General features: G+C 39.7%; 1 protein-coding gene across 3 annotated transcripts in view; it reads right to left on the reverse strand.

Annotated features, from left to right (window-relative positions):
- Positions 1 to 14,116, reverse strand: part of LOC125765273 (neuropeptides capa receptor) — a 51,244-nt gene that overhangs the window by 20,070 nt on the left and 17,058 nt on the right. For all 3 annotated transcript variants that reach the window (XM_049430215.1, XM_049430216.1, XM_049430218.1), the window contains 3 exons: positions 9,380 to 9,530; positions 430 to 720; positions 77 to 253 (listed from right to left, as the gene is read on the reverse strand). In XM_049430215.1, coding sequence (XP_049286172.1) covers positions 77 to 253; positions 430 to 720; positions 9,380 to 9,530 — 619 coding nt within the window. The remainder of the gene's footprint in view (positions 1 to 76; positions 254 to 429; positions 721 to 9,379; positions 9,531 to 14,116) is intronic.

A 14,116-nucleotide genomic window follows, 5' to 3' on the forward strand; every position in this document is an offset into this window, starting at 1 on the left:
TACTGTGGGACTCCTTGGTTTGTGTTGAATGTTAGTGAATGTCGAGAAGGTTTCGCCCTCCCCAAAAGGGACTCACCAAGTTCAGCGGTTCGCTGGGTGCGGGATCGTATCTGCATTCCCATGCGCCCGTACAGCACGACCATGATGAGCATCGGAAAGGCAAAGAATAGACAGGTCGACAGCTCCCACAGTGGAAATCCTTCCGGATTGCTTAGCATGGCACAGAACGCTGAGTCGAGGATTTTCTCGTTTGCTGTAAAGTAGTTGAAAGAAGCAAAAACATACAACCATGGGAAACCGCAAAAACGGCAGGGTGCAAATGGATACGTGGGCATGTGTGTGTGAGTGTATGTGTGTGTTCCCCTCACATTTTAATAAAACAGTACGAATTTAATGAAGGAGCAGAAGCAAAGGAAACAGTATACCCACTTGGCGGATAAACGATGTAATCGATGTCGGTAAAGATGGCAAACGGGACGGCACTCAGCAGGCTCACGATCCACAGCCCGGCAATGATGCGTACCGGCCGCTGCAGACCGGACATTGTGTAAAGATGCAGCGGATGGCAAATGGCAAGGAAGCGCTCCATCGAGAAGGCGACGATGGTCAGTACCGAAACGTACGTGGAGGCTTCCGAGATGAGTGCGCGGATTTTGCAAAATGGTAAACCGAGATTGTACGGATACTGGTGCCAGTAAAGGCTAATCTCGTATGGAAGTCCTAGGGATGGTAGTGATAGGGAAACAAAGGGAATTATTTTGATGAGTTAACAATATTACTAAGGAGCAAAAATGTAGTAAGGGGTTCTGGCACAGATTTAAATTATTGATCGAAACTGTCTAAGAAACACGAACTGAATAACCTCTATATTTACAGAGTTAAAAACATTGACCCAAAAGTGTAAATATTTATTTCAATATTATTCCTAATGTTCACTTGCAATCGATTTCAATTCTCCCTCGTTATAACAATATTGAGCCAATAAGTGATTTGACAGACAGTTGTTTACTTGAAATTTTTACTTCCAATATCAAAATCAAATCGTTCCCGTTTCCCGTTCCGATCGTTGATTCCATTTGTCTAAACCCTTATGCTTCCGCTCCGATTGCCAGAGCTTGTTTGCTTCCGGATGGTGCGATTTGTGGTACGTAATCCTTTACAGCCAGGACGTCTTGATTGGGACCAGACAAGAGAAAATAAATTCAAACCGATGTACCGGGAACACAATTCGCATAATTTTAAACTGAACATTTGGCATTGCTACCAACTGTCGTCAATATCCGTATGGAAGGCATTCAATGACATGAAGCTGTTATTTGATTACGTCCCACCGATGGTTCATGATTATTTATGTATGCGTATTACGGAGTCGCATATCGCATTGGGATGTTTCTTTCATTTTTTTTATCGCACTGGATTGTACATGTGACACGGTGGTATAATATATGCATGATACGGCACAGAGCAAGGGAATAATTCACCATCGTCGATAATGTTAGCATAATGTGCTTTTGTAACAGTTTCCCTGTTTTCCCGATAGCATGCAATAGTGACCTGGCAAAGAAAATGGTAACAGATGTGTGAAACAACTGTAAACATCGCAAACAGAGGTTAGTAAGTAACACTTCAATTAATAGCTGGTAGTTTGATAAGGACTTGATTGATGTATTGCAATATATAAAACTGTTTTTTTTGTTAAGATGCTGAACATAAGCCACATCCCGAACGGAGGGTTTTGCTAGTTGATCAGCTCTATTAAAAAGATGAGATTAAAATGTGAATTCTATAGAACCTGCTGGAATAGCTTCATCACTGTACAGAGACGTATATTTTCCCTTTCTTTTGAGCTTATCATGTCAGTAGCATCTGCCTGGTCGAAAAAACCCTCGTAAGCTGTACGCCGGCTGATTAGAAGCATATCAAATGCCACCCAAAACAAAACAAAAACTTTACATTTATCGCAACATTTCCGTGAAATTTTGTCATCAATTATCACTCTTTTTTGGTCTAAAAAGTGTAGGATTGGATTCTCCGTTTGAGACTTAATCTATAAAGTTTTAACCTATCCTCAAGACATTGTTTACTAAAACCTTCAGACACTCTGGCAATCGCCTACTGCTCATCGAATGACACCTCCGCACAGTAAAGTTCATATTATCTACGTACAGTTTGATTGTTTGGTATATTGCCAGATCCAGGAAGAACGAAGAGAAATATTTTTATCAATTTTCATCGTTACATTTTGCTGCACTTTTCAGCTATGATCGGGCGGCCGAAACACATCTTCTGTTTGTTAAATTGTTAAAGATAATGTTTCACTCTTACTAAGCAGATCATTGTCGATATTATCTTTAATCATGTTTTATCCAAAACACACTGCATGTAAGGGAAACATTTGAACAATGCTGTATTAAGCTATTCGGTTGAGTTGCAACTGCAACGTTATTCATCAAAAAGCGCAAACATTTCCCTTATGGAGACGCCTGGTACTCCATGATGGAGACGCCTGGTATTCTATGATGGAGATGCCTGGTATTTCATGATGGAGACGCCTGGTACCCCATTAATTGGGCTCATGTCGCAGCCAGCTCCGTCGTCGGCACAATGGGATGTGATAGGCGATAGCTTTTTGTTTACCGTTGTCATCTCTTTCCAGCCAGATTGTATCAGTTTTGTACATTTTGTGCGTGTATGTACATATTACTGATTTGAAGCATGGATGAGTTTCTCTAACATTGCCGGATGTAAAAGTTCATACAAGCAGTGGTGTTTAATGCGTGTGTGTCTGTTTTTAGTAAATCGGAATACGCGACTCAGGAAAAAAGTTTCAAACTCTGCTGGTCTGCCCTTACTTTAAGCCTCTGAACAATGCATAAAATTCTACTCGGGCTCAGTGTAACGAAACTTTTCACTGTCAGCTGAAGATGCCATATACTCTGCTCAATGCCTTTGAAGTTTATACAGGGTGAAGTTTTTTCTACTTGTTAGAGTTGCTCGGTTGAAGATTTGTTGTTCCGTTTCATTTTTTGTTACGTCCACAAACATGATGGAAGTTAAATTGTGCAGAGAAAGCATGCGAGTAACTAGCATATCCGATTCAGTCTTATAAATAGACATCATAAATTTCTGTAAGAGGAAACTGCTACAAAAATACGTGAACTAATCAATTTTGTAAATGCTTACTAAAAGCATTAATCCATTAAAAATGTGTATATTCATAAGCATTAGCATAAACGGTACGAAATTGTATTAATTTTTTTTTAAATATAGATTGTGTGAGACAAACATTAGACAAAAGCTTTATCAACACAACATTTCTACACCTTTAATGTTCGAAACCATACCAATACAGTATGGTGGCGTCTCTTCAAACAAACGGTTCCCGTGGGTTTTTAGTCTCAAAATGAAACATCCGAAACCAGAAAGGTGATGAAATTAAAGAAAAAACACGAATTCCTTCCTGTGTGTCTCTATTTAAAGTCTTTGTCCTCATGGCAAAGGATTCGCACACAAACGTCCAGCCGCTACCATCAGTTTGATCTTCATCCGACCGAAATCGTTCACCAGCAAGCTGGTGCGAACGCGTTGAAGTGCCCTCGACACGCGTATGGTATGATTGAAGGCAATGTGAACCATCCTTAGCGTGAATGGCTATTCCAATTAAAATTGAAAATGGATCCTGCGTATCCTACACGCAACGGTACCGTACCGTGCGTGCAGTCGAGGACACGCGCGATGCGAGAAGTGTTTCCGGTACGTGGTTTTTTGAGTTGCCATTCCATTAAAATGTAAGTGGAAAGATTGAATTGGGAATGTGAAGCGCAGCTACTGCTTCGTGCACGAAAGGAATGGTCCATTTAAGGAAGAGCCCGTGCACGGAGCAGCTGTGCACATCTTCGCACTTGGTGAAAGCGGTACGAAATTTGAAGCACCGATGGAAGTCGTTCTCTCGCAGTATTTCATTTTAGGGGTGGTCCCTTGGGAGAATAATAATCCGAACGTGTGCTGAGTATTCGGTGCCAATACAATGAACCTGTTGAGCCTGGTCGCCTTTGATTCTGTGAGTGGACGGTTGAATATTTTACTAGCGCCAGAACGGCGGCATGAAATGACTTCATCTGCTCAAGAATGTAGATTTGAATGGGAAAGTGGGTCGCTCCAATGAAGGAATTTATTATCGAGGGTATCAAGGATATGTGATGAAATCGTTTCACATCATTAGGCAGATCAACCAAATCGAATTAACATGGTAGGATGGAAATATTCTTTTGAAGGGATGGATTTTAAGATTGAATCGTGCTTTTTTTTATTATCAAAATCTATTTAGCCAGATTTTGATTTTAAAAATAGAAATGAATGAAAAAAGCTTATCAAATTAGCTTTTTGACGTTGTTTAGGATTTTACGGATTAGAAAGCAATTTTTCAAAGCTACATGAATTTAAAGAATATATTTAAAGCAATATTTTAAATTTTAGAAACATATTGAACTCGAAAATTATTTCATTCCAACCTCAAGCGAGACAAACAAGTCTACAAAAGTAGTATATCAAACACGAATATCAGCTTCTTAATCGAAACCTAACAACGTTAATCTTACCCTTTCGTCAACGGTTATCGTTATATAGATCACATATAAACTTTCAATAAGGGAAAGAAAAGCTTTCCCTCAAATCAATTTTGTTGACAGAACACACTCATCCGAACCTTCGTTAGGTTCAGTGCTGTCCAGCAGGGTTGATGATTTCATTTACCCGAACAAAGCTCAGCGCCATGTTGCATACACAATGAGCAAAACCCCTGACACTAAACCAATAGTGGCGGCTGCCAACCGAAAACCGTACCAAAAACCATTCGGCCACCTTTGGCGTTCTTGTCGTGTAAACGAGACGTGATCAATTATGTGCGGCCCTACGGATTGAAGTTTTTGCACGCCAGAAGCCACCATCGCCAACATTTGCCAAGCTGACATCGTCGTCAAACCTGGCACGGTGCGCCGTATCGGCTATCGTTCCCGGAAGGTTCGACAATTTCATTATCGGCTTCATCAGCGTCTTGTCAGGATGATTCCCACTGCTTTAGGGCACACTTCAACATTAAAGCTAGCGTGACTGTGGTTGGTAAGCAACCCGTAGCAAAAACCGAAAAATGCCACGTTACCCCCGACAAACCAGCCAGGACGACTCTCAGGTGGCGAATGTTCCGGGTTTTAGCAGTGCTTCTCCGGGAAGGGATCAAAGCCCATCGAAGACGAGTGGTCGAGTGGTGCAAAATTAATCGTTGCTTAAGTCGCACCGAAAGCTGTTCGGGGCAATTAGTGTGGCTATGGTAGAACGATTAGGGATCAGCCAGTGCGAGCCCGGCAGCTGTGGTTTGCTGATTTAAGTGTTTGGCCTGGCACAACGACGGCACACCGTGGCCCTTAATGGGAATGTTCGCTTCAGCGTACACGGAATTGGGTGTACGAAAACGGTACGATAGTGACGCAGTTGCTCAAAATAATGAGTTTTGTTGTTTGAATATTTGATACTTTTTCAAATGACAAACAGATGGTGTAACGGTGTGACAATCGCTACTAAAACCGAATGGTTTTACCAATGGGAACGATAAAGCGCAGTGCTTTAAAGGTGTGTCGAGTTAAATGAAATTATTAAACTAATCAGAAGAAAGTTGGTTATTTTATAGCTTGGCAGATAGATGAGGATGATTATTTTGGGTGTTTGAGAATTTGAAAAATTGGTAAAATGTTTTAGCATTTCAAACAACTATCTAAATAAATGAATCAAATACGTTGAAAGAGTGGAAAATTTAAAGAGGTAACGTTACTGCTTTAAGCTCTTTTTTGACGGCTTGCCTCAGCCAAGAACTCACAAAAGGTTTGCGAAAAACAAAAATAAATAAATAAACAAGAGAACCGCCATCACATTGACCGTACCGAACCTTAATTGATGAATCAGGCAACTGGCATAATCCTACCTTCATCGGTCAATTTACACCTGCAAATAAACTAGTTCGTTAAACTCACTCAACCACGACAAGGGCTTGAGCCACATTAAGCTTCCCCCCTTGTGGGGAGGAGGCGTTATTTTTACGGACCAAAAACCCACGAATGCATCAAATGGTGAGCTTCAATTTATTATAACTTTACCATTTTCCCTTTTTGGCCCTTTTGTCTAACAGGCTATGTAAAGGGAAGAAAGGGAGCTGGCAGTACCGGAGGGGGAAAACCATTTACCAGACACACCAACCGACCTGTGTCAATGTATGTGTATGTATATGTCTGGGACAGCAGTGAATAGCCGATAAGTCGATTGGACTCGTGTGCTGGATGCAAAAACCGCACAAGAAACCGACCAAACCGATGTACCGCCAACTCCATCTTGCCGGGCCTGCCAGCTGCCTTTTGGTTTCTGTGGTTGACATTGTTTAAAGGTAAGATACGAAGCACCTTTACCTTTGCCGGCCTACGCGTTTCGGCTTTCGAAAGACAGAACTTTGCTTAACACAATAGGTTTGAGGTTAGGTTGGTTTTTGAGACTAATTTAGCGTTGATTTTTCTTCTAATTCTCTGTGAGGGTGGCTCATCAAACGAAAATGAACAGTGTAAACTATAGAGTGGATAAAAAGTGGTCCATAAGTTGAGCAAATAGAAATGTTTTAATAGTATTGCACAAACCACGATAACACCAACTTGACCTTATTGAAAGTGCATTTAAATGCTAGGGGGAAAAATGTCATTTTTGGGGATTAATTTCAAAAGCTTAACTTTCACTTATGGCGGACGGTCATTTGAAGGTATACTCATTCCACAGTTAAATAATGTTTTCATTTAACATCTAACATAAAAAATACGTTTCTACAACCTTAGGAGTTATTGGGTTATAATTTCGTAATCAATTGTATATTGATTTGAGATTTTTACCAGATGGTCTTGAAATCTTTTTCTTAAAACATTGAATGAAAACTAAAATCAATTTCTTCAAACATTCTAACTGTAAATTAAGTAAGGAAATGATCTGTAAATAAGTTTGTTTTCTATTTAATGGTGGCCGCATGTGCAATTAATCTCGCTCTGTTAGATCTTGAGGTAACAAACTTTTATATTTTATCCTACGAAGTAATCCATAATTGAATTTTCTTTTTTATTTCTATACGTTTCTATTTTTCTCTGCATATAGTGCTCTATGTGTTAAAAAAATGTACATCCCCTATGTACATTACTACAACAATTATCCATCTTTTTCACTCAGCACTTCGCTTCTATGGCTTCTTTAAAACATTTCTTGAACAACAAAAAAATGAACCGATCAAAGTTGGTATATTAAAAAAAGTACCCCCAAAAACCGAAAACATTGTCCTCGGTTGTTTGTCTTTGATTAAAAATGCGACACGATGCCATCAGTACCAAAAAAAAAATGGGAACTGATCATGTTTCCAAACTTCAAAACCCTCATACTTATGTCGCTTTACGGTTCATCCTGAAGGTCATAATATATTCGCGAATAAAGTCTTCCCCAGCTTACAGCAGCTTTGATATTGGATCGTATTCTGCGAACTAATTTTTCGCTTCAATCAAATGCACAAAAGTTGCGTACCGAATACGCTTTTTATTGAAGAAAGTAGGAGAACGGAAAACATTCATAGTGCGGTGGAAGTTTGGTGGCTTCCAGACACATCATTATGTCGCGTGATATAAATGTTGGTTGTTTCCTGGAAATGGAAGGAATGGTATTTTAATTCATTTTCTCTAGCTTGCAGAGTATGTCGTAAGATTTAGTGTCCCGATGAATACGGTGTGCTTAAGGTATCAGTGAAGATTTTCGTAGACTTACAATGTAACATGTTTATCAACAGCACCGATCAGATTTGTAGTGTTGGTATTTTTGTACACTCGAAATTCACTGCACACACGAGAAAGATACTGTTTGACAGCGCAAGGCAAAAAGATCCAATCCTGTCTCAACTCGTACGCTACACTACCATTTCAACTACCTTCCCTCATTTTGCTACTGCTCCTTCCTCACTAGAGCATCGTGGCGTGGATAAGGAAAAAAACACGCATCCCCAAAAAGCTTATAAATCCAAAATATTTGTTCACTGTCGTCAGTCAGCTTGCTCGTTTGTTTCCTTTTCGGTATCATGTGTTTCATGTTTCCCAACGCCAGCATCACCAGCGTATTGGGAAAGGCATTTGGTAGGACATTCCAAGGTCCAAGGTAACGTCCACACCATGAAACGTGATTTTCCTTTCGCCCGGTTCGACCCGAATCGTCCCTTTACGGAGGCTTTCCTAGCGCACGGAAACACCAAAAGCCGCTTTTAGAGGAACTCCTCTACGGAATTTCTACTGCGAAGGGTGAGCAGACTTAGCGATTTTTTTTGTTTTGTTTTAGTTGTGCAGCTTTCTCTAAATCCCTCAACCACCGGGGGAACGCGGAACAACCGAGCCAATGTTTATGTTCGGACAGCTTTTTGCAGGAGGTCACGATCGGTGAAGCATAACTCAATTTGATGAGGGTACATTCGTTTACGGGCGGGTAGAAGGTGTGGGGATTTTTTAGTAAATGTCGAAATGCTGTAGAAAAGTTGTCACATCCGGTAAGACCATTTCATGACGATCATGAATTTTGGGCTTCGCCTTTCCAATGAAAAGGGCCTTAAAAACTCAACGTACGAAGTTAACAGTCACAATTGAAACACAATTTAGAGTGAAGATTATTTTTTGCTACTAACTTTATATCCCATTGCATAGAGCATGAAATACTTTTCAGGCTTATTACACGCTGATGAAATGAATCATAGATTCATGGGAAAACAAAAGAATATTACACACTGTACTGATTTCGTTTGGTGATTTATACCATAATTGGGTGGGATTTTTTTAAATTTCCAACCGTGTTTCACCCTTTATTCTTATTCACCCTTACCACAACAGCTCATTTCTTTACGGCGGTGAATAATTATTTCTCTCCATTCAATCATTTTCAATCGCTAAATGGGCAATAAATCATCCATTTCAGTGCGCACGATGAATAAGCATTTGCTCCTTTCTTTTCACGAGCCAACATATTGAACAATGTTGGGTTATAGAGTTTTTTTTGGTTTGAATAAAACGATCGAAGGGTACTGGAGTAATCAATTATGCAGCTAGAGATAAGATGCATCGATATTTAAAAATTACTGTAACATCAATCTGTCTACAAACAGTGCTCTGCTCTGTGATGCTCGTACTCTGCTGTACACCACAATATTAATTAATTTTTTGAAGACTAAAATTTTTTTAGGGATTTTAACTTAAATAAATTTAACTATGAGCTGTTACAAAAAATGAGCAATAGAAGCAATAGAATATCTTTCCTTTTTGTTCGCAAGCATTCTTACCTAGCAATAGAAATATGAGATCTGACACGGCCAGACTGAACAGGTAATAATTGGTAGCGGTACGCATCGACGGATGTCGAATGATCACGAGGCACACAATCAAGTTTCCAATCACACCAGTCACCAAGATGCCCACGAACAGGATTGTGACCTGCAAGGAATGAGAATTATATTAGTTTTTCACACTGAAATACTAGGAACTAAATGCAATCACAAACCAACAAAAGAAAATCCACTTATCCTAAGCCCCCTGGAATGGACGTAATGGAAAATGTTTCAAATAAATGTAGGTTTGTTTTCCCTTTTTTTCTACGTGCTCTGTTAAAGAAGTTTTCAACATTTGCCTATAAAAAGGATCATTTACACTTTCACTTCATTAAATTTACGCCATCGTTGCTACACTGAAATGTCTTTTAAATCTCTTTAATTCGGGTTTATTTCGGGCTTTGCAGTAATAGTGCAGTGCAGCAATAGCAGCAAGATAAATTGTTACGCGAAAACTTTAGCGCTTTTGCGCACGATGCTCTTATTCTTGCTAATGTTCGTCGATTGAATGGCAACTCTTTCACCGTAATGCGATGAAATTGAACGCAATGAAGGCAATCTGCGGGGTAAATGGGAAGCAAAAGTTTATGTTTATTACCTTTCGCCAGAAAACGGTGCAAGACGCGACGCTGCTTAACCCCTGCTTACTTCTTACACTTTATGAGTAAAGGAATTAAAGTGAAAAAAAAAAAATAAACAAGTGCTTTCAATCATGCTCTATAAGTGCCCTTCAATCGGGACACCATTCACCCGGGAAAAGTGCCGAGGTGAAAGCATCTGGTTGAAAATGGATTTTTCCGTGCTAATGAAAAGTTGCAATGGAAAATGAAATAGAAAATTAATCACACCCAGTACCCATTCGAAGGGAGCGAAAATGAAAAGTTCGGTTTCTGTTTTTTTTTTTTGGATAAATAATGGACGCCAACAGACGTGGGTCTGTGCAATTCGATAAAAGTTAAGTGTTTTAATTTTGCATGTTGCCCACCGTTTACACACACACAACCGATGTTTAATTATCGCTGGGAAATATGCCAAATAGAAGGTCGGTTATTAAACATTGCACGTTTATGTATAGAATTGATTTCATTAGGCTCACAATTATTACGAACTTTTATTGGGGCTATTGTGGTCTGAGTTATCTATTTAAAGCCAACATTAAAGCAGGGGAAATGAGAAATACTACCATCTGTTTTGCGTTAGATGTTCAGAAGTGTTAATTATACTGGAATCTGAAATATGTTTTAGTAGCTGAATGTTTTAAATGTCCACTGGATGTTTCATCATGCTTGACTCATCATTTGATTATGAAAATCAATAAAGAGTTTGTTAGCATGAGAAAAAAATGAAAGTAGACCTGAAATCACAATTTCCTTCTCTTATATTTACATTTTCCGCTTAACGTCCACCCATATCTTTAAGAATGATTCGAGAAAAGAACTTTCCCAAATTTAGTTTAACTAGTTTACAAACTTTTTGAAAGCTAAACGCTGTGCAGAAGTGTTCATAATTAGTCTAAATAACAAACTCTTACTTCAATCTGCAATAATCAATCGTAACTCGCTTGATGGCATGAGTAAAAGCAGAACTGCAATTAGATGAAAGTTCCTTCGTGCACACCGTCTACCACATTCAGTGCGGCTTGCATTGCTAACCATGTTTCCTTGCGTTGCATTTGCCGGCGTCTCTGAAGGCGTAACTTTACTAATTAAAATTTGAACTACAACATCTCCCATATGCTACATCGTCCGCACACCGAAATGAACGCAAATTTGTACGTTGAGCTTTAATAACACGGAAGGGGGGAATATGTTGAACGTGATGTGTTTATCGCAGAAAGATAGCGACGGTGGAAGGTGTGCATTTCGATAGTTACAATGATAGTGAGATTTTATCGTAGCGATCAGGACGAGCTGTAACTATCAAGCCTTTGTAAGGGCACAATTACGGTATGGAACAAAATCCATTCAAAATGGTTACTAACATTGATTTTTAAAGAACCGTTTCAAATATCACAACATAATGCCGTTATAATTGAAATTAATAACATAAATGTATGAATTTGAGTTGTGAATTTGAAAAAAAGCTAATTAATGATAACATTTTTCATACCTTCCTATGAATTCCAATTTTTTTCTTGTAATAATCCATTCGTTAAAACATTCATGTTTTTTTTTTCTTATAATGTTATCTGAGCATCTTAAATCACAGTTACTTTAAAGCTTCATCAAAGTATATCACTGCATTTATCCATTGTGGTCGTATTGCCCTTGTGCCCTAAATGAACTGTCTGTCCGCTGATAATCACCATTATAAATGTTTCGTTTCTTGGCCCTTGGTGTGTGCAGCCAATTCCGCTAGCGAGCTCCAGTTAACCATGGTAGATCGGACGTCAAAAGTGGTTCGCTGGTATTATGATGTCGGAATGAACGAGGTCGACAGATAACACTATCTACCGTCAACAGCTACCCATCACTACCTACCATGGGGGTGTGAGCAGGATTGTCCTTGTTGCAAATGCAGCCGAGCCTCAACTCCCTCCCCACAGCTCCGTTCGGTCAGTTGGGCAACAACCGGAATAATGGTCTGAGGGATATGTACACCATACAACCACACGACCTCTCTCTGCCATGCCATCGGTCACCATGGAATCAGTGTGCTCTCGACCCTAAAGCCGATCATCATTAATTTTCCCATTTTCTCATAAATAACCCCACAAACTGTGGCTAGGTTTTGGGAGTGGGCATGGGTCTACACCAGCGTGGAACGATATGGTTTCACTTTAATTGTTTCTGCACCATAATGCATTTATTGAACCATTCTGTGTTGGAGTTTCCCTATTAGATTGTTTGCCGGTTGCACCATGCTGTGCCCGATATGTAAAGTAGCAGTTTGCACCTACACGAACGTACAAACTGTTGAATATGGTAGTAAAACTGTGGTATGGTTGCTTCAGCTTTCTCAGGAACTGGAGGAACGTTCAAACCCCTTCGGAGATGCTTCAAATGCCAAACACGCCCAGCAGTACAATGGTTCCAGAAGCAACTACCAACTGGTCCGGAGTTTATTTTACGCCCAAATGGAACACCAGTCACAACGTACTTCCCACTTAATTATGTTGGTTTGCGGTTGCTTCAACCGTTTGTTGATTAGTTGATAGTTTACCAGATATGTTTGTACACGCCCTCACCCCAGGTCATGGTGACTGCACCGATGAACGAGTCCAGGAAGCTTTTATTATGAAAGTTGATTTTATCTATTCAACAAAGGAAACTGGAATTGTAGGAAAAATACGACCACACACTATCTATATTTTCTATGAATTTATACGTTGACCGTTCGGTTGGTCTTTTGCTTTTGGAGAAGTACTTTTTAAAACTAATCGTATTACATTGCTGCATAACCACAAATAGTTACATTTTCTCATCCTTCGTTCACTAAAGTCTCAACTACTAAAGTGAATAAAATATTTTAGTACTGTACATGAATATGTTATAACACATCTTAAAAACATATGAAAAGTTATGAAATCGAAACGTAACATGCCGTTACACTAAGTTGTAACATACAAAACCATCAACAAAACCAAACTTTGTTCATAATTTACACAACAGACAACAGTTCCAAGATAACCCAGAAGACTCCTTAAGTAAAAGGTCAATGTAATGTGGTGTTGTTTCGCCCCCAAACATACCATCAGAGGTGAAAACACCTCAATCCACAAAGTTTACAATCTACCGTAACGAACTAAATCCGCTTAACGAACAAATGGGCAACTTGAGCGTCACTGGTGGTGGACTTTTTGGGCAGTGTCGATAATTTTCTTTTGCTCTTTATTTTTTTTGCCTGTACTTTATCCGCACGGTTTGCGGATGTGTGGGACTTTAAATATCCGACCAAACCACATGGTTGCCATTTTATTGCCTCCGAGTCTGCCATCGCAAGGACAGCAGAAAAGTACTCGAAAGATCCTTACATGATGCGTACGTTCATCCGTATGCGTAAATGGCCGCACGGTGTGAAGTTATCATTTGCCTTTAAAATCTGCTTCTTGGGAAGCGCGTGGGCATACATGGCTGCTTTTTAGCACGCAAGTTTTGGCCGGTAGTGCTCCCCGTAGAGCAGTTTGACTCGGGTTGTACCTGTGATGCCTTTTTACGAACCACAGTTTAGCGTATGCGGTTGTTGCTGAAATCTTCGTCGAATGTTGTACGAGAGATCTTGGTACAAAACAAACGCAAAACACATTCGGCACTCGGTGGCACGCTATTCTCAAGTAATACATGGGTTTGTATGTTTTTTTGTCGTCTTTTTGTTTTAGAACTTTAGAGCATCAGCGTTAAGTGAGCTTAGGGATGGGAATGAATACGTTATGGTTATGCCATCTATGGAACCTAGCCTAGTGCGGGTAATGAAGCTAGCACTGAACGGAACTAAAAGAAGCATCCTTGGCCATTCCTAATCTTTACAGGCTTTGCTGGAATCGTTTGCTTTTTTCGCAATATTTTCGTCCCCATTTGTATGGAGAAATTCTACCGGTCTATACCGGTGCCGCCGTTCATTTCCTCTCCGAGTGCGCGATTCATCCAAGCTAGTCCAAAACTAATTTGAACTCATTCCGAAAGCTATTAAAAACTTTTCCAACCTTCCAGTGATCTTACAGCGCAGGTTATCGTTTTTTATTTGCGTGTTTTT

The sequence above is a fragment of the Anopheles funestus genome, chromosome 2RL (genome assembly GCF_943734845.2).
Source record: "Anopheles funestus chromosome 2RL, idAnoFuneDA-416_04, whole genome shotgun sequence".
Classification (NCBI taxonomy): Eukaryota; Metazoa; Arthropoda; class Insecta; order Diptera; family Culicidae; genus Anopheles; species Anopheles funestus.